General features: G+C 43.5%; 1 protein-coding gene across 2 annotated transcripts in view; it reads left to right on the plus strand.

Annotated features, from left to right (window-relative positions):
• Positions 1 to 20612, plus strand: part of LOC138982421 (attractin-like protein 1) — a gene marked incomplete at its 3' end in the record, with an annotated part of 40315 nt that extends 19703 nt beyond the window's left edge. Inside the window, 14 exon segments of one of the 2 annotated variants that reach the window (XM_070355699.1) lie at positions 4601 to 4729; positions 5905 to 6014; positions 6800 to 6926; positions 7334 to 7537; positions 8206 to 8430; positions 9432 to 9572; positions 9821 to 9914; positions 10865 to 10920; positions 11815 to 11909; positions 13108 to 13177; positions 14128 to 14279; positions 15339 to 15397; positions 18508 to 18586; positions 20457 to 20612. In XM_070355699.1, the coding sequence (XP_070211800.1) occupies positions 4601 to 4729; positions 5905 to 6014; positions 6800 to 6926; positions 7334 to 7537; positions 8206 to 8430; positions 9432 to 9572; positions 9821 to 9914; positions 10865 to 10920; positions 11815 to 11909; positions 13108 to 13177; positions 14128 to 14279; positions 15339 to 15397; positions 18508 to 18586; positions 20457 to 20612 (1697 nt within the window). 2 annotated transcript variants of the gene reach the window in all.
• Positions 20613 to 20760: the final 148 nt, after the last annotated feature.

Raw genomic sequence — 20760 nt, forward strand, 5'->3', positions numbered from 1 at the left:
TGGCCTGTTAGTGCCTAGGCTTGAGCAGGCATCACTCCACTCTGATGGGGGAGTGACGTCAGCTCATCCAGCTCCGGTTTTTCCGGATAGTCGTCCTGCCTACCCTTTACCTTCACAAGGTTCTGGGCTGCAGGATGATGTTCGTGCACAGGCATTTCCGGTTTCCGGTTTGCCAGGGCATGCTTCTGCTTCCGGAACTGGTGTTTTTGGTTTCAGTGCAGCCTTCGCTTCCGCATTGCGCGGTTCTGTCGGCTGCACTACCGGCACTCGCCGGAGGTGATGATCCGTCCACGCAGGCACGCTACGGCGGCTGCGGCAGTATGGAGTTTTCACTGACTTCCGGTCCTTCCGGATCACGAAGTCAACCAGTGCAGCCTTCAATTCCGCATTGCGCGGTTTCGTCGACTACACTTCCGGTTTCGGCCGGACACGCTGCTTCCTCTTCTGGTGCTTCCTTCCGGATATCAGAGGGTGGATTCCAGCGTACGCCTTCCGGCCATTTAGTGCCTAGGCTTGAGCAGGCATCACTCCACTCGGATGGGGGAGTGACGTCAGCTCATCCAGCTCCGGTTTTTACGGATGGTCGTCCTGCCTACCCTTACCTTCACAAGGTTCTGGGTTGCAGGATAATGTTCGTGCACAGGCATTCCGGTTTCCGGTTTGCCAGGGCATGCTTCTGCTTCCGGAACTGGTGGTTTTGGTCATGGTTCCATGTGTGACTATTCTGATGCTCCATCAGTGGTCAACGAGGAGTCTCGGGGCGTGTTTCCGTCGAAGCTCAAGTCTGTTCTTGACATCGCGGCGGAAGTAGCGTCTCGTTTTTTCCCCGAAGGGGTGGTGGCTGCGGACTCTTCCGCTCCGTTCGATCCTTCGGCCATGGCGGACTTCCGGCCGGCACAGGAAGATGTTTTTTCCTTCCGGTTCGCCGAGTCTCCGTCAGTGGCTTACCAACTTTCGCATTCGCTGGTTCGTCCAGCACATGCGGGGAGTGGTATTCGGCCAGTGCCTGTTCCGTTACTGCTTCCTTTTGGGTCCAGTTCCGGAATCAGCTCAGCAGTGGGTGGCGTCGGCTTCTCAAGCCTCTTCCTTTGTGCCTACGGGCAATAGGAAGCTTAGCTTGCCCACTCAGAGCCAGAGCTGGCTGGCGTCTTTTGCACTCCCTAGGGCTACCCTTCCGGTTCCCCGGGAATTGCTGCCTCTTCTGGCTAAACCGATCAAGCTTGATCTGGTTCTGCCGGTTTCTGAGGCTTCCCTCCTCTCTGCTGAGGAGGTTGGACGTCGGCAGATCGAACTGTCCTCCGTTGCGGAGACTCTTGTTCGGACTCTGTATCGGGCATTGATCGATTCGCTGGTTCCTTTCACTCTCAGTGAAGAACAAAATGCGGACGATGTCTCTGCGCTTTTTACCGCCTTGGCCAAGGTCAATGAGGAACAATTGCGTCTTTCCTCTCTACAGTACACCCAAGCGGTCCTCTGTAGGAGGGATCTCTTCCTCTCGCAGTCCCAGTTCACGGAGCTGGCTACTAGGGAGACCTTGAGAGTCTCCCCGGTCTCAGAGGAATCTCGCTTCTGTTCTCTGGCAATGGATGCCAGACAGAAGGAGATTCAGTCGAACAAGGACAGTCAGTTCCTCGACTTCACTCTGCAGGGGGTGAAACAGTCTAAGCCTTCTAAGCAAAAGCAGGCTCAGACATTGTCGAACCTCAAGCCAGCTCAGAAGCGGCAGGCTCTGCCGGTCGCTCGTGGCAGGAAGAAGAGGACGGCATCGGGGAGGGGGTGTGGCGGCTCTGGGAGTAAGCCACACCCCCAATGAAGCGCTCCCGATCTCACCCCCCTCCCGCCTTCCACCTTGGTGATGGCGGGAGGCCCCTCCCGTGCGCTTTCTCGTTGGATGTCGGTAGTAGACAGCCAATGGATTGTGGGAGTGGTGAGATCGGGCTTCCGCCTGCTCTGGCGGGAGGAAAAGGCGCCTCTTACCCGAGTGCCACCGCGGTTCAAGCCCATCTTCTCGCAGGAAGCATGTTCCGTCTTGCAGTCGGAAATTGCCTCCCTGGAGCAGAAGGGCGCGGTGGAGAGAGTTCGGGTCCATAGCTCCCTGGGATTTTAGGGCGTCTTTTCGCCGTTCCCAAAGCGTCAGGAGGACGGCGTCCCGTGTTGGATTTATCTCTCCTCAACACTTTCTTGAGTGAGATAAAAGACAAGATGGAGACGCCAGCCTCGGTCCGAGACTCTCTCCGCCCAGGAGACTGGGTGACCTCGATCGATCTCACGGACGCATACTTTCATTCTTATGCATCCGGCCGACCGGAAATGGCTTTGTTTCCGGTGGGGAGATCAGATCTACCAGTTTCGCGCACTCCCTTTCGGGCTGTCCCTCGCACCATGGATTTTCACCATGGTGGTGAGACAGGTCTGTGCACTGGTGAGGTCCTAGGGTATCCGCCTGCGGGCTTATCTGGACGACTGATTCATCATGAACCAGTCCCAGAGCGGCTGTTCGCAAGATACCCTGATGGTTCTTCGAGAATCCAACTTGTTGGGGTTCTCGATCAACCAGGGAAAGTCGGAGCTGACCCCGTCACAGACATTCACTTATCTGGGGATGTCTTTCGACACGGTCGCGTGGACTGTCCAGCCTTCTCAGAGAAGGGTGCACAAGCTCCAAGCTCAGATTTGCTCCACTTTGCCTCTCCTGATGGCTTCCATCCGTCTGGACTTGGTGGCTCGCTCGCATAGAGCGTCCACCTCGTCAGTTTATGCTTCCCACTGGAAGGCATGGACTGCCTGGTGTTCAGCTACAGGGGTGAGTTCGGTGGCTCCGCGCTCTATTCAGGTCGCCAACCGCCTCTCTTTCATGTCTTCGCAGCGCGCCTTAGGCTCCTCGTTGAGGGTCCGGCGCTTCGCTATCTCGGCGACTCTTAAGCAGATCGGTCGGTCTGTTCGAGTCGGGGGCGTTATAGCTGCAGTCATTAAAAGGGCTGCTCTTAAGGAAGCGAAAGCTCGTTTGCCCGCTCCCAAGTGGGACTTGTTTTTAATCCTGGAATTCCTACGTTCTGCGGATTTTGAGCCTTTGAGCGAGGCCATTCTGTTCTATGTCACTCGCAAAGCGCTGGTTCTTCTTTTGTTGGCAATGGCCCGACGGGGTAGCGAGGTCCACGCCCTGTCGGGTCAGCCTGGAGATATCTCCTTTTAGTCGGACGGTTCCGCATCTTTGCGTTTCCGGCCCGATTTCCTGGCCAAGAATCAGTCTCCGGGGCAGGCCTCTCCGCTGGTTAGAGTCAAGGCTCTGATCAGCGCGTTGGCCCCGGATGACCTTGATTCGGTCAATTGCCCTGTGAGGGCTCTTCGTCTGTACTTAGCCCGGACTCAGCCGTTTCGGTCTAGTTCTCAGAAGTTGCTGTTTATCTCGCCCTTTTCTAGGCACGAGTAAGATTTGTCGAAGGTATCGTTGGCCCGGTGGGTGTCCTCGCTCATTAAGCAAGCTTATGAGTGGAGTCGCACAAAGAGGGGGGGGGGTCATGCCCTCCTTGCCACTTGACTCGGCCCGAGCCCATGAAATGAGGGCGTGGGCATCCTCTCTGGCAGTACTGCGCTCCAGATGTCTAGAGGAGGTGCTGACAATTGCGTTTTGGCGTTCTGAAGATGTTTTCTTAAACTTTTATCTTCGGGACGTCTCGGCTCTTCGACAGGATGGCTCCAGAGGCCTTCCAGCTCTCATAGCAGCAGGTCAGTTCCTGTCCAGAACTTGATGGTGAGTTTTGATTCATTTCTAGCCCACCGCCTTGTTGATGTTATCTGCTAATGTGATTCGGAGTAAGAATATGTTATTTAATGGAAAATTTCCTAGATAAATTTTCATTTAATTAATATACTTACCCGAATCACATACTGTATTCCCTCCCACCTGCCCCGCGTATGGTTTTAAGATTTTTAAAGCCGTATGAGAATAGGCACGTGTTCCTAGAGGAAGTGACGTGGCACACACCCGTATGGGAGGTAACTCCCAGTGTGCTGGCCCATTACCAAGCTACTTTCACTTTCGTTTTGGTGATGGGGTTGCTTCCCTTTAAAATTTTTAGCCGGGTAAGCGTTTTTCAGTGATAAGCATCTCAGGTGACTCAATGCTAATGTGATTCGGGTAAGTATATTAATTAAATGAAAATTTATTTAGGAAATTTTCCATTAAAAACAAGCTTTGAAAATTAAAAATATAAAAATTATGATTAATATTAAATTTCCGAAATCGATTTAAAAACACTTTCATCTTATTCCTTGTCGGTTTCTGATTCCAAAAACATATAGATATGATATGTTTGGATTAAAAACACGCTCAGAAAGTTAAAACAAAGAGAGGTACAGAAAAGCGTGCTATCCTTCTTAGCGCAACTACTATCCCGCTCTTCTTGTCAATTTCACTGCCTTTGCCATGAGCGGTGGACTGACGATGCTACGAGTATACGGTCTTGCTGAAAAATGGCATTGCGTTCAGTTTCATTCTGTGTGTTCGACAGCTACTTGACTAAATGTTGAGTTTTCGCCTCACGCGACTTGATTTTTATATTCATTACCCATTTCTTTGTTTTAACATTCCTCCCTCCAGGAAAGTGTGACAGCATCACCAATGAGACGGACTGCGGGCAAGCTTTGCCAGGCAAACGCTGCTTGTGGGACCAGGGAACCTGCAGTGCTCGGCAGAGTACAGCTTTGGCAGCAGACGTCTGTGATGGTGGTAAGTATACATTTTCACAATACCCTTCTGGCACAACGGTCTACATGTTTGTCTTTCACAACAGTAAGCTTTGCTTAAAATCTAATGAATGTGTTGAGCATTTTGGAAATTGATACAGCGGTACCTGCGATGTGAGGTCCTTGTGATGAGAGGAATAGAAGACACCTTCTGTTGTCCTTTTGACTATAATCTTCCATCAATCAATATGAGGCTTATATCGCGCGTATTCCGTGGGTACAGTTCTAAGCGCAGGGATTTTTTTTTAAACTTTTTTTTTTTAATTTTTTTTTTTTTTTATGCAATTTATACCGCGCACATATTCAAGGGGCAGAGATTTATTTATGCCGTGTGAGATGTACCTGTCATGTCAACCACCTGCAAATTAGGAACACTTACATCTGGTCCCAAGGGTGCTCTTTCATTGTAGGTACCTCTGTATTACATAGAAGACAGGCAAAACTTGGCATTTTTTGGTTAGGGTCACCAGTCAAACTAAGGCATTATAATGAAGGGAGCAAAAGTCCCAAACAGAATCAAAACACTTCTATTAAAAACTGAACATTTTGGTTGGGATCACCAGTTAACCTAAGGCATAACAATAATGGGAAAAAAGTTTCAAACGGAATCAAAACCGGTACATAAGCAACTGCATGAGCATGAACTCATCAGATAGCCGCCTTCATCTTTCTTCTGCGTTCGTGGGCTGAAACTCCCACGTACACTCGTGTTTTTTGCACGAGTGGAATTTTACGTGTATGACCGTTTTTTACCCCGCCATTTAGGCAGCCATATGCCGTTTTCGGAGGAAGCATGCCGGGTATTTTCGTGTTTCTATAACCCACCGAACTCTGACATGGATTACAGGATCTTTTTCGTGCGCACTTGGTCTTGTGCTTGCGTGTACACACGGGGGGTGTTCGGACACCGAGGAGAGTCTGCACACGAAGTTGACTCTGAGAAATAAATCTCTCGCCGAACGTGGGGACGAACTCACACTGACAGCGGCCAACTGGATACAAATCCAGCGCGCTACCGACTGAGCTACATCCCCGCCCATAGCCGCCTACATGAGACTATACAGTATACTCCACTGAAGAGGTTATTTTGCTGTGTACCTGATTCAGAGAACCCTTGATCCTTGATGACATTATGAATCTTTGGGATTATACTTACAGGTGATGAGAGCATGTGTCCGGGTTACAACACCTGTACATCGTGTGCCGATTCTGGTTGTACCTGGTGTGGACAAGAATGTACCGCTGCCAACTGTACCTCTGACAAAGTGGTATGTTCTGGCTGTGTGTGGAGAGAGAGAATGCTTGTGTGTGTATATTGGGACATGGGTCAGTGGAATATTGTATGTGAAGGAGGGGGGTGGCTTGAGGGGATTGGAATGTGTGTGTGTGTGTGTGTGTGTGTGAGTGTGTGTGTGTGTGTATGTGTGTGTGTGTGTGTGTGTGTGTGTGTGTGTGTGTGTGTGTGTGTGTGTGTGTGTGTGTGTTTTGAGCTGCTCCTGGCCAAAGTGATCAGTCATTTTATGTTTTGATACGTTAACAACCAGTGTCCAATGTATGTCTGGCCTACATTGTGCCATATGTGCACTTGTGTCATGCATATTTTGGAGAGTTTCTTTACCGTCTGTAGTGACATGTTGAATGTTGTGAACTTGTGGGGGTTTTGTGTGGAAAGAAGGCAAGGTTGTGGCAAGTAAAATGAGATCAGAACATTTGTTGAAGATACTTTACAGGGAACTTCAAAGTAGATGATGAAAGACTAGCACTTCTCTGGATGTGCCGCCATGCAATAATACATAAATCCTGCAAGTCTTACAATCCCGGTGGCCTTTTTGTCAACCCTTCCTTTGATGTCAACCAGTCAGGCCCCACTTTCATCCAGCTAGCACAAGTCAGTGCATGGATGCTTTTGCCTCTTGCCTCGATCCTCTCTTCAGCATGCGACCTTGCTTTGTTTGTCTCCAAGAAAGACAAGACTTTCTACCTCAAGCTCTGCCAATACTGTCCTTTACTGTTCAGTTTCAATACCTGAAAATGAACTGGGTTTTTTTTGCAGATAAACAATTCCAGTGAGTGTGGGGCTGGCAGTTTCTGCGAGTATTACCACACCTGCCAGAGTTGTCAAGACGACACTAGGTGTTTGTGGAACCAGGCCAAAAAATGCGAGCTTCGCACTGGGGGAGGTGAGACATTGTTGTGATTGTTGTGCTGCAGCTTGTTTGGATGTCACTTGTGGGTGCTTTCTGATCTCGGTGGTCTGTGTGTGTGTATCTTCTACCTCTCTGTCTGTCTGTGAGTGAGTGAGCAGGAGTGTGTGTGGTTGCCGGTCTGTCTCTATGTCTATCAGACTGTGCCTCAGAGTCTATGTTCTGTCTGTTCAAAGTGGTTGTCCATGTCTGCATCTATGTCTGTGAGATACTTTTCTCTACACGTGTGTACGTCTGCATATGCACCTGGTGAGAATAATTTCATCTTCTTGTCTGTCGTGTGTGTATGTGCATGCGTGCGTACGTGCATATGCAAGATATCTTAAATGAAATATTACAACCTACCAGCATCTCTAAAAACCTGCATCTCTTTCCTCTTTCAGCTGCCAATGTAACAGCCAACAAAACAGAGCTGCAGGCAGTGTGCCAGAAGCCGTGTTCGGTGTACAGCAACTGCAGCAGCTGCACCCAGAAGGAGTGCATGTGGTGCAGCAACCTGGCGCTGTGCATCAACACCAAGGCCTACGTTGCATCCTTTCCCTACGGACAGTGCATGGACTGGACCACCAAGGGCGAAAAGTGTAGTGGTCAGTGTCGATTTAGTGTGTGTGTGTGTGTGTGTGTGTGTGCACCAGTCTATATGAGTGTGTGTCTGTGTGTGTGTGTGCACCTGTATGTGTATGTTTATCTGTTGGTGTTCGTCTGTCTAACTGTATTGTCGTTGCCTCCCTTGCTTATGGACATTGCATTGATTGGACCACCAAGGGTGAAAAGTGTACTGGTCAGTGTCCATTTTGTGTGTGGTGAAGGGCGGTGGGTTAGTGTTTCGTGTGTTTAAGTATGTGCACCTATCCTTGTATGTGAATGTTTTTCTGTGTGTTTGTCTATCTGTATTGTGTTGTCTCCCTTGCTTTTGAACATGGCCACTAAGAGCAACAAATGTAGAACTTTGTGTTTGTGTGTGTGTGTGTGTGTGTGTGTGTGTGTGCATGTGTGTGCGTGTTTGTCTGTCTGTCTGTCTGTGTAGTTGCTGCTGCACCTTCCCTTGCAGATGGTGCATAGAGTGAACTGCGAATTTGGGATAGGTAGATTTCAGCAATATCCTCAACTCATGTTTTTCTTGTTTTTGAGAAATTGGGATGGGGGAGAATTCATTAATATCCCGAATTCTTGTTATCCTTGTAACTGAGAATTTTGCAAGTTTGACCCAATCCATCCGCCTTCTCATCATTGTTTTCTGTCTCTTCTCTGACAGCCACAGAGTGTGCGGGTCGCAAGTCCTGCAAGGATTGCCTGACTAACTCCAAGTGCGGCTGGTGCAACGGCCTGGAAAACAACGGCCTCGGTCAGTGTATGGACGGAGGGATGACGGGTCCCATCCAGCGCCCAGGGACCACGACAGTGGCTCCCCCTAGTGCTGGACAGCCTGCGACTCAGCCACAGTGTCCTCTTGATCGGTGGTTTTTCACCGACTGTCCGTGTAAGTGAAGAAAGTTGGCTAGCTGAGGTCCTGGGAAAGAGTGTGTGTTTGATGGTATTGTGTTGTATCATAGACCATTTATCCTGGACCTTGTATCATAGACCATTTATCCTGGACCGCCAACTAGCTCTCTCTCCGCTCTTTCTCTCTATTACGAGGTAGCGCCTCTCGCATTTAGGAACCTACGCTGACATGGCCTTTCAGAAATCAGGGGGACTTGTTATCCGGTGTCGATTGTAAACATGGACGAAGTTGCCGAGGTAAGTTCTGAAAATGCTAAAATAAACTCAGCAAAAGTGCATATGGAATATGTTTTTCGATGAGTTTTGTTAAGTTTAGTTTGGAGTTTTGGAAAATCCAGTTCATTGTCACTTCCCATTGTCACAAATAACTGGAGCGTGCTTTCTTTTCACTGTCTTCGAATCGCTGGCCTTTCAAACCGGACGCGACGCGCCCCTGAAAGTCGAGAGTCGTAACCTCGAAGGGTCACGTGACGAGTTGGCGGTCCAGGCTATTTGGTCTATGGTTGTATGTACAGGTTCTGGAAGCAAAATAATGTTTCAGTGTTAAAGCTATAGACACCAAAGGTGCGCTTTTCTGTCCTATGCGCAGTGTGGCCCTTCCACAAGTCAGAACTGTTCAGGCTAACAATCCTTTGTTCATGTGCTAAGGAAGCATTTTAGGTGTGCCCTGTGATAGAGAGCCGACGTCACATACATTTGCCTGCCTGATAACTTGCACCATAAGCGATGTGTGACCGTTGCCAGAAAAGATTGAACTTTTGGTGTGGCAGAAGCACAGGCGCCTTGTATACCCAGGCTTAGCTTTTCAGTGATAGAGAGACGACACATATTAATAGATAACCATGCAATCACATATATGCATGATATGTACATTTATCTACAATTTTGCTTGTCTAGGCTATGCCAAGTCATGCACACATGCCATTGCACAAGGTTAAAACTGAGCAATAAGGTGGTAAGATTTTGCTTTGTGTGCAGTGTGCGACTGTAATGGCCACTCCACATGCCCGGCTAACAGCAGTTTGTGCGAGACCTGTGCCTTCCCCACCCAGGGGGACAGGTGTGAGTACTGCCAGCACTTCTACTACGGCAATCCCGTCAACGGTGATAACTGTTCAGGTAGATATGCAGGTTTTGTGTGTGTGTCTGTTAGTATGTCTGTGTCATCCCCCCCCCCCCCCCCCCCCCCCACTCCCCCTTGCCTACCCTTATCTCAACACTCTCTTTTACCCCTGAAAATGTTGTTGTGAGGAAAACAGAGATATTTATCTCTGTTACCCCTGAAAATGATCGTTTATGTAGAACAGGGAGATATTTATCACCCACAAAACCGGTGTATGATTGAAGTTGTGTTGGTTGCTTTGCAGAGTGCCAGTGTCATGGGCAGGCCGACTTTTGCAATCACCGGACCGGACACTGCTACTGTCACACCAGAGGCATTGTGGGACCAAACTGTGACAAGTAAATTCCTTGAACTTTCCTGTCTCTTTTTTTCTCTCCTTTGTCTGTCAGATTTGCCTTGAAGCTGTTACTGTAATGAGTGGTGAACGTGTGCAAGCGTACAGGAAATTTTGCCTGAAATTGTAGAGGATCAAGAATAAGAGGCACAGTACATTATATTGCATAAAAGCATGTTGCTTTTTTAAAAAGCCAGTGAGGTTAATGACAACAAGCCAAGGTTATCATAGACATGCAAGTTAGCACAATATTTCAACAAACAACACAATGGAACTGAAGAAAGGTGGTACAAAAAAAAGATGATCACAGAGACGGGTAAGTAAGCTGACCAAAGAGAATAAAAACAAGGGTACATAGCCTTGCTTAGGCGGTCAAAAAAGAGAGGAGAAAAGCTGACTGATCTTTATTTCAAAAGGTCTAAGGTGTATTGCCTTGTATTGTAAACTGTCCTTAGACAAATACAGTACATAATATATGTAGTTTGTAGTTTGGTCAAAGGGAAATAACCATTCTCACTGCCACCAACTGAGAAGGTTATTTCCCTTTGACCATTAAAATGTCACTCTATAAGTCGTTGTAGAATCTTAATCCACCAATAACTCCCTAACCGTGTGTTTGACTGGTCCCAATTTTTGTAAGGACCGTCTCAGGAATGTATAGAACCTGTTCAACAAGTTTGGTGACGATCGGTCCGTTCATTCTTGAGATCTATATGCGAACACAAACACACAAACACATCGAGCGAAACCTATACACACCCCTATACCGGGGGTGTAAAAACACACACACAAACTAACAAAGAGAACAAGAATACTGAATACAATCAGCACAAAACATACAGACCAATTGCAACCACCGCATCACAGAAATATTTAAAGTGAGGTGACAGGGTGCCAACACACAAATTAATGAAGTTTAAAGTTCATTTTTTAATTTACCACTGCATATTTCAGGTGCGACGACCAACACAAGTACTATGGAAACCCCAAGAATGGAAGCACCTGCTACTGTAAGTGGTTGCTTGACAGCGTCTCCAATAGGTCATGGATCTTTTCTAGACCATACCACTAGTGACCAGACAAAGCTGAATGTTTGGGGACACAATCATGTAGTATGAGATATTTGGGCTGCTGAGTTTGGTAGAACCATGTGGGCGGGGATGTAGCTCAGTCGGTAGCGCGCTGGATTTGTATCCAGTTGGCCGCTGTCAGCGTGAGTTCGTCCCCACGTTCAGCGAGAGATTTATTTCTCAGAGTCAACTTTGTGTGCAGACTCTCCTCGGTGTCTGAACACCCCCGTGTGTACACGCAAGCACAAGACCAAGTGCGCACGAAAAAGATCCTGTAATCCATGTCAGAGTTCAGTGGGTAATAGAAACACGAAAATACCCAGCATGCTTCCTCCGAAAACGGCGTATGGCTGCCTAAATGGCGGGGTAAAAACGGTCATACACGTAAAAATCCACTCGTGCAAAAAACACGAGTGTACGTGGGAGTTTGAGCCCACGAACGCAGAAGAAGAAGAAGGTAGAACCAAGAACCTTTGGCTGGCTTCTTGGATACAGGTTATAAGACAGGTTGGATATGAACATCAGAAAGAAACATGATTGTTCTACAGTGTGTGTGTGTGTGTGTGTGTGTGTGTGCGTGTGTGTGTGTGTCTGTCTGTGTCTGTGTGTGTGTGTGTGCATGAGTGTGTGTGTGTGTGTGTGTGCGAGTGTGTGTGCATGTATGTGTGTTTGCCGTCATGTCTCTCATTCTTCCTGGGTGTGAAGAAAAGTGTGTGTATGGTTGTGCTTTTACAAACATATACTAGTACAGCTTTAGTACATGTGTGTGTTTGTTGCTTTCAAACCTACAATACAATGTTCTCTTCCCTACATGACAATTTGTGTTGTGTGCAGATGGCTTGTCAACAGACTACCAGTACACTTTCAACCTGTCCAAAGCAGAGGATATTAACTACACACAGATCAACTTCTTCAGCACTCCACAGTCCGTGAGTAAACTTTCTCTGTGTGAATATTCACAGCTACTTTGTTGCAAGTTGTTTCCAACTCTCTTTCACCAAAAATGTCGGTGAAACTATGAATACTGAATGACTTTTCACAATGTGTGTGTGTGTGTGTGTGTGTGTGTGTGTGTGTGTGTGTGTGTGTGTGTGTGTGTGTGTGTGTGTGTGTGTGTGTGTGTGTGTGAAACCCCTTTTGCGACCACAAATTCTGAGAAGCTCGGGTCTCAAAAGGGAAGGAGTGTTAAAGTGGAGACAATGCACACAATATGAACAGCAATTCTGGAATGGGGGTAACACTGTAATCCTATCAAATAAATCCAAAAACAAAGAGATTGCCAACGCTCCAAAATTCTGAATAAAAAAAACAAGAAAGGTAGGTTGTTTGAACGTTTGTTATTGACCAAACAAAACGTTACATTCACAATATATCTTTAAAACTTTAAAGACCTTTGGGTCGACATATTGTGAATGTAACGTTTTTGTTTTGTCAATAACAAACGTTCCCACAACCTACCTTTCTTGTTTTTTGATACTGTAATCCTATTTTCAGACTTACAGAAATGATTGCAAAAGATAAGAACCTAACAGAGAAATGTAATTTTGCAGATTGTTACCATGTGTTTACCATCTGGGTGGCCGAGTGGTAACGCACTTGCGCTCGGAAGCGAGAGGTTGCGAGTTCGACCCTGGGTCAGGGCGTTAGCAATTTTCTCCCCCCTTTCCTAACCTAGGTGGTGGGTTCAAGTGCTAGTCTTTCGGATGAGACGAAAAACCGAGGTCCCTTCGTGTACACTACATTGGGGTGTGCACGTTAAAGATCCCACGATTGACAAAAGGGTCTTTCCTGGCAAAATTGTATAGGCATAGATAAAAAATGTCCACCAAAATACCCGTGTGGCTTGGAATAATAGGCCGTGAAAAGTAGGATATGCGCCGAAATGGCTGCGATCTGCTGGTCGATGTGAATGCGTGATGTATTGTGCAAAAAATTCCATCTCACACGGCATAAATAGATCCCTGCGCCTTGAGTCCGAGTCTGGACGCGATATAAGACTTCATATATATATCTGTTGTGTGTAAACATGGTCTTAATAGAGGAACTGGAGGGTCTTCAAATGACAGTGTAACTGAATTCCTTTATGACTTTGGTTTTCATACCATGCCAATAACTTGTTTTCTCCAGGGAGACAGAGATGTAGACTTTACGCTCAACTGCTCGGGATACGCTATCTTCAACATCACCTTTAAATCAAGTAAGTATTGTTTGGTGTTTTTCTTCGGATTGTGGAATTGTTCTCTCACCTTTTAGGTCAAGTTAAAATAATGTTATTTTGGAGTCGATAGTTTCAGGATTAATAATCATAAAGTCACATTTGAACTTGAAAGATCCGGCTGCACATTTATTCAAGAAGAAGAAAAATAGCTTCATATTTTGTAAGGTTGATTCCGTTATAGATTGACTTACTAATCGCTAATACAAGTTTTGATGGATTGCCTTTTTAGATTTACTGATTTCGTCAATATTTGACTGAATGAGTTATGGTAGACTTGGAATCAAGGGGGAAGAATGTGTGGGCTTATGTATGTGTGAAGCATGCGCAATCCACACCAACACAAGAAGCAAAAAACAAAACAAAACCAATCAACAGACACTGCTGTGCTTCATCAAAACAAAAACAAAACACAACAGAAGCCAGTTTTGGTTTATTCTTAATCAAATTTTTGGCAGACTATCGCTGACTTCTTCAGGATGGTAATAAGTCAGGAATGAAGGCATGTGATGTTTAGTGCCTTTTTAACCCGGTATAGGGGTGTGTATAGGTTTAGCTCGATGTGTTTGTTTGTTTGTTTGTTTGTTTGTGTTCGCATATAGATCTCAAGAATGAACGGACCAATCGTCACCAAACTTGGTGAACAGGTTCTATACATTCCTGAGACGGTCCTTACAAAAATTGGGACCAGTCAAACACACGGTTAGGGAGTTATTGGTGGATTAAAATTATACAAGGACTTATAGAGGGACATCTTCATGGTCAAAGGGAAATAACCATTCTCACTCAGTCACTGCCACCAACTGAGAAGGTTATTTCCCTTTGACGGGGGTGTTTTTCCTACCTCGTAGGAATTTCTTGTTTTCATCATTTTACCCTTTTCCAACATTTTTGTGTTTTTAATCTACTCTTCCTGTGGTGTTTTGTAACAGAGAACTCAGCGGAGGAACAAGTCATCACCAGTAACTACGAGTGCGACTATTTCCGCACCAAGTTTGAGCACAAGGACTACCCTTTTGGCGGAGACACCAACAGCACTTTCTTCGTTTACGTCTTTGCCTTCAAGACTCCCTTTTTGCTGCAGGTATGTACAGTGAGGATAAGAAATGAGTTTTATGCAGTGTTGAGCTTGCTGTGGGCAACATGTTGAATCGAAAGTGTAGAAGTGATGTGCAAATTGTTCTTTGTGTCAGGAGTTTTCAAAATTCTGACTCTTGTCCTTTTTGTCTTTTTGGGAGTAAAAAAACCCTGCTGTTAAGAGTTTCTATGAATTTCATGATAACAGGACATAAGAAAATTAGGTTTGGAATTGTGTTACAGAAAGAATGTGCCCAGTGAGGATTACTAGCTTCAGCAAAGCTTGTTTAAAAACTTTTGAGAACAAAAGAAGGGGGGGAGGGGGGGGGGGGGGGGGGCAAGATTTTGATTGTTGAAAATGGTATGTACGGTACACTCATCTTTGACCTTGTCACTGATTTGATGAATATTTCAATATGATATTGGTTGCTCACAACAACTTCATCACTGTCATAGAGAGGAGGAGGTGAAGGTTAAAGTCTTGATCATAGCAGATCAACATTCAGATTAAAACAGGGCTCATGTTATTGTTTGTATTGCCTTAATTAGTAATGACTGCCTGTGGTTATCATCTGAAACACTGACTGAAATCTGATATTTGTCTTTGTTGTCATTTTGAACAATATCAACAAATGTAAGAGTTAAATGTGTCCAAATGTCTTATCTCAACATGTTAATTATTATTTCTTGCAGGTGTTGATGATAAGCAGTAGCATTTACATAGTAACAATGTTTTGATTCTGTTTGATTCAATGTTTATTTTTATTGAATCTAATGGACATTTGAAGTCCAAAGAAATGCAGCTTTTCATATTGTGAGGAATTAATGTTCTTGAATGCAGGTCATGTTTATCTTTTGTTTTTAGGGTTGTCTTGAACTTAAAGCTTTATTCATTGATATCAGTTCAATATCAGTAATAATGCAATGAAAGATTATTTATTTTAAAAGAATGGTCTAAATATCTTTACTGTCAGTAATGCTGCATTTCCATTTCAAGTATTATGCTATTAATCGATTTTTTTTACTGGAATGATTCACATGCTCATGATTCCTGTTTTGATTGCAGATTTCCTTCTCACAGTTTCCCAAAATAGATCTTGTTCACTTTTTTATAACCTTCTTTAGGTATGTAAATCATGATGGTTGGTAGTTGTACAATTAGCAGACACATTGTCTGCTTGGTGGTGCATGCTGGCAGCTGCATGTTGCTTCTCTTCTGCTTCTGGTGTGATGATGTTAAAAAATTGTAAAGATCCTGACAAAAATCTTGAAAATTCATGTCAGATGTTTGAATTGTACTCCAAATTGAATTGTGCTCACATTTGAATTCTGTGGTTTTGCAATGTGAGGAGAGAGTGGTTTTTTTTAATTCATATTGGATATTTCTCTGAATTCACTCTCTTCCAAGAATGTGATTTGACTAAAGTAATCGTCACCACCAGAAGCGGAAAAATTGAAGTCTGTTAGCTCGAGGTGTAGCTTCAGTGCTCAATTTTTGTGGGTCTCTTCCAAAACCAAAGGTTAATTTTGTTTTCCGGTGCTACTAATTACAGTGACATTTCACGTTAATTGTGGATCTTGCAATTGAAAACTTCTGATAAAGAAACGGGATTCACCCACAAATGTTGACATTGAGAAAGCACAACCTGTTTTAACAGTTATTGTGTGTGCATGTTACCCCCCCCTGTTTTGGCCTTCAAATTCAGGCCTGGAAAAAAACGTCCCTTCTTATGGTTTTGATTTCTTACTTTCAGATTTCTTTCGCTCAACCCCGTCAGTTAGATCTCCTTGTATTTTTTATCGTTTTCTTTAGGTAAGTTTGTGTGACCATTATCTCACACAGTTATTAGGTTACAGAAAGAAAGAGTGAGAAAGGAAAATTAAATTAATAGGCAATTACTCGTTTGCAAACTTCAACTGTCTCTTCTTGTTTGAGCTACATGGATAAGGTTTCCCGTTTTTCTGGCACTTTTGTGTCCTAGTTGAGTTAGAGGGGGGGGGGGGTGTGTAGAAGGTTATGGTGTTGTTTTTACATTTAGTCAAGTTTTGACTAAATGTTTTAACATAGAGGGGGAATCGAGAGGAGGGTCGTGGTGTATGTGTGTGTGTCTGTCTGTCTGTCTGTCTGTCTGTGCGTGTGTGTGTGTAGAGCGATTCAGACCAAACTACTGGACCGATCTTTATGAAATTTGACATGAGAGTTCCTGGGAATGATATCCCCGGACGTTTTTTTCTTTTTTTCGATAAATACCTTTGATGACGTCATATCCGGCTTTTTGTAAAAGTTGAGGCGGCACTGTCACACCCTCATTTTTCAATCAAATTGATTGAAATTTTGGCCAAGCAATCTTCGACGAAGGCCGGACTTCGGTATTGTATTTTAGCTTGGTGGCTTAAAATTAATTAATGACTTTGGTCATTAAAAATCTGAAAATTGTAAAAAAAATTAAAAAAAATTATAAAACGATCCAAATTTACGTTCATCTTATTCTTCATCATTTCCTGATTCCAAAACAAGCTCTGAAAATTAAAAATATAAAAATTATGATCAAAATTAAAATTTCGAAATCAATTTAAAAACACTTTCATCTTATTCCTTGCCCACCTGATTCCAAAAACATATAGATATGATATGTTTGGATTAAAAACCCGCTCAGAAAGTTAAAACAGCACTAGCGGCGGACTACGTTCAGTTTCATTCTGTGAGTTCCACAGCTTGACTAAATGTAGTAATTTCGCCTTACGCGACTTGTTTGTTTTTATTTTGTGCTGTTTGTGTTATAGCATGTGCTTAGATTGGGTTAGGGAAAAAAAGAAATGCATGCACAGTATGATCTTTCTTGCAATTCCCACGCACTTGTATATTTATGAGTTATAATCTTGAATAACATGACCCAGATTACTCAGTATTTAATTTTTTATATTTTGTTTTTCTTACAACGAATTGAAAATAGATTTTTTTATGGAAATGTTAACAGTGGGTTCTCAGCAGTGTCAGTCAATAGCATTCACATTTAGCATGTGGAAATCCTGTATTTCTCTCTCAGTAAGAATTGGCCTGCTGAGTGTATGAAAAATACAGTAAAAATGGTACAGATCATTCAGTAAGACGAAACAAATAGTTTTCAAAAGCTCAGATGATTTCTGTGGGTAGAATCTTTAGCTGTCCAGTAATGTTTGCAAGTGGAACAAGAGAGAAATAGCATGTTTCTGTAATGTTAGCATGTGAGTAGGCAGGTCAGATGTGTTATGAGTTTGTACCCAGTAATTCACTATTTCAGTAATTCACTATTTGTTATCAAACAAAAAAACAACCCCCTCCCTCCCTCTCTCTCTCCCTCTCTTCTCTCTCTCTCTCTCTCTCTCTCTCTCTCTCTCTCTCTCTCTCTCTCTCTCTCTCTCTCTCTCTCTCTCTCTCTCTCTCTCTCTCTCTCTCTCTCTCTCTCTCTCTCTCTCTCTCTCTCGCAGTCACAAATAATCATGCATATTGTGACTATGCATATTTAATCTGTCTATCTCTCACACACACACACAAGCGCATTTGTATGAATGCACACACATGTGCACACACACACACATGCACACACACACACACACACACACACACACACACACACACACATACACACATTCACACATCTTTTGCTTTTATTCCTGAAAATAATGCTTCTTTGTCTTCTACTTCATTTACCAAGACTATGTTTTTTATTGTATGATTTACATTACCAAGTCACACTGCAGAGAGCATTGCACATTTATTTTTCAAATGTACCTTAAGAGAACTATATGTATAGCTAAGAAATAGCAATAGATATATTCATTTTACTTTAAATCAAACCGTAAAAATGCTTATACCAATTTATGACTTGAAACAAAAGGATTAGAGATTAATTGATTGTTAAATTTTTGTCTGAAACAACTTCTGTTCAAAGCAATGACACTATTGAATGGAAAAGATGAAAGTGAAAAAGCAGTGACAGAAATACACATGTACAAGCTCTTGAATTCTTAGAACAAGCACATGTGGCAAGTTGCTCTGAAAGAAGATGAAGAAAGCAGTCAAGATGCTCAGACAATACAACAAGACAATGTAAAGAACACAGAAAGAATACAAACAGTAAAATGATGTATACAAAGCGGAATAAGTACAGACAGTCAGAAAAGTATTGAGAAAACTGCCAGAAGTGGAACACAGTGATGACAGTAATGATGAAAACTAATATCTATCCTTGCAGCTGCTTCTTGTCACTGCTCCTAATTGCTGCTGCCTTGTGGAAAATCAAACACAAGTATGACAGCTACCGTCGACGACAGGTAAGTGTTCAATCATCTCTAAATTATTTTGCTCCCTTTTTATATTTAGTCAAGTTTTGACTAAATATTTTAACATCGAGGGGGAATCGAAACGAGGGTATGGTGTATGTGCGTCTGTCTGTGTGTGTGTGTGTGTAGAGCGATTCAGACTAAACTACTGGACCGATCTTTATGAAATTTGACATGAGAGTTCCTGGGTATGAAATCCCCATACGTTTTTTTCATTTTTTTGATAAATGTCTTTGATGACGTCATATCCGGCTTTTCTTGAAAGTTGAGGCGGCACTGTCACGCCCTCATTTTTCAACCAAATTGGTTGAAATTTTGGTCAAGTAATCTTCGACGAAGCCCGGACTTCGGTATTGCATTTCAGCTTGGTGGCTTAAAAATTAATTAATGACTTTGGTCATTAAAAATCTGAAAATTGTAAAAAAAAAATAAAAATTTATAAAACGATCCAAATTTACGTTCATCTTATTCTCCATCATTTGCTGATTCCAAAAACATATAGATATGTTATATTTGGATTAAAAACAAGCTCTGAAAATTAAATATATAAAAATTATTATCAAAATTAATTGTCGAAATCAATTTAAAAACACTTTCATCTTATTCCTTGTCGGTTCCTGATTCCAAAAACATATAGATATGATATGTTTGGATTAAAAACACGCTCAGAAAGTTAAAACGAAGAGAGGTACAGAAAAGCGTGCTATCCTTCTTAGCGTAACTACTACCCCGCTCTTCTTGTCAATTTCACTGCCTTTGCCATGAGCACTGGACTGACGATGCTACGAGTATACGGTCTTGCTGCGTTGCATTGCGTTCAGTTTCATTCTGTGAGTTCGACAGCTACTTGACTAAATATTGTATTTTCGCCTTACGCGACTTGTTATTACATTTAGTCAAGTTTTGACTAAATGTTTTAACATAGAGGGGGAATCAAGACAAGGGTCGTGGTGTATCACGGTGTGTGTGTGTGTGTCTGTGTGTGTCTGTAGAGCGATTCAGACTAAACTACTGGACCTCGTGTGTGTCTGTAGAGCGATTCAGACTAAACTACTGGACCGATCTTTATGAAATTTGACATGAGAGTTCCTGGAAATTATATCCCCGGACAATTTTTTAATTTTTTCGATAAATACCTTTGATGACATCATATCCGGCTTTTTGTAAAAGTTGAGGCGGCACTGTCACACCCTCATTTTTCAATCAAATTGATTGAAATTTTGGCAAAGCAATCTTCGACGAAGGCCGGACTTTGGTATTGCATTTCAGGTTGGTGGCTTAAAAAATAATTCATGAATTTAGTCATTAAAAATCGGAAACTTGTCATTAAAAAATTTTTTTTAAACGATCCAAAAACAATTTCATCTTATTCTTTGTCATTTTCTGATTTCAAAAACATATACATATGTTATATTTGGATTACAACCAAGCTCTGAAAATTAAAAATATGAAAATTATGATTAAAATCAATTGTCCGAAATCGATTTAGAAACAATTTCATCTTATTCCTTGTCGGTCCCTGATTCCAAAAACATATAGATATGATATTTTTGGATTAAAATCAAACTCAGTACGCTAAAAAAAATAGAGATACAGAAAAGCGTGTTATCCTGCTCAGTGCGACCATTACCGCACTATTCTGGCTTGTCGATTTCACTGCCTTTGCCACGAGCGGTGGACTGACAAAACTACGAGTATGCGGTCTTGGTAAAAAAAAATGCAGTGCGTGTGTCTGTGTGCAATGCATGCGTGCGTGTTGGTGTGCATGCACGAACGCTTAGTTCTACCATTCTTTCAGGAGCATAAGCCATTTGATATGACCAGCTCACACCTTCATAACTAATTAAAACTGTGGTTACAGCAACTGATGGTGGAGATGCAAGCCATGGCCAGCCGCCCCTTTGCCAGCGTGTGCATGGAGGTGGAAAAGAAACCAGACCCTACAGCCGGCAGCGGGGCTCCGGAGAAAAAGGAGCTTAAAGACCACGTCGACACGGCTCTGCGACGCAGGAAAAAGGTAGGTAGAAAGATGAGAGCGTGTGTGATTTGCAGGCAGTGTATGAAAGAGGAAAGATAAAAGCATACTGGGTAAAGGTAGGTAGGAAGATGAGAGCGTGTGTGAATAGTAGGCAGTGTATGCAAGCGGAAAGATAGAAGCATACTGG

This window comes from Littorina saxatilis, linkage group LG12 (genome assembly GCF_037325665.1).
Source record: "Littorina saxatilis isolate snail1 linkage group LG12, US_GU_Lsax_2.0, whole genome shotgun sequence".
NCBI classification, from domain to species: Eukaryota; Metazoa; Mollusca; class Gastropoda; order Littorinimorpha; family Littorinidae; genus Littorina; species Littorina saxatilis.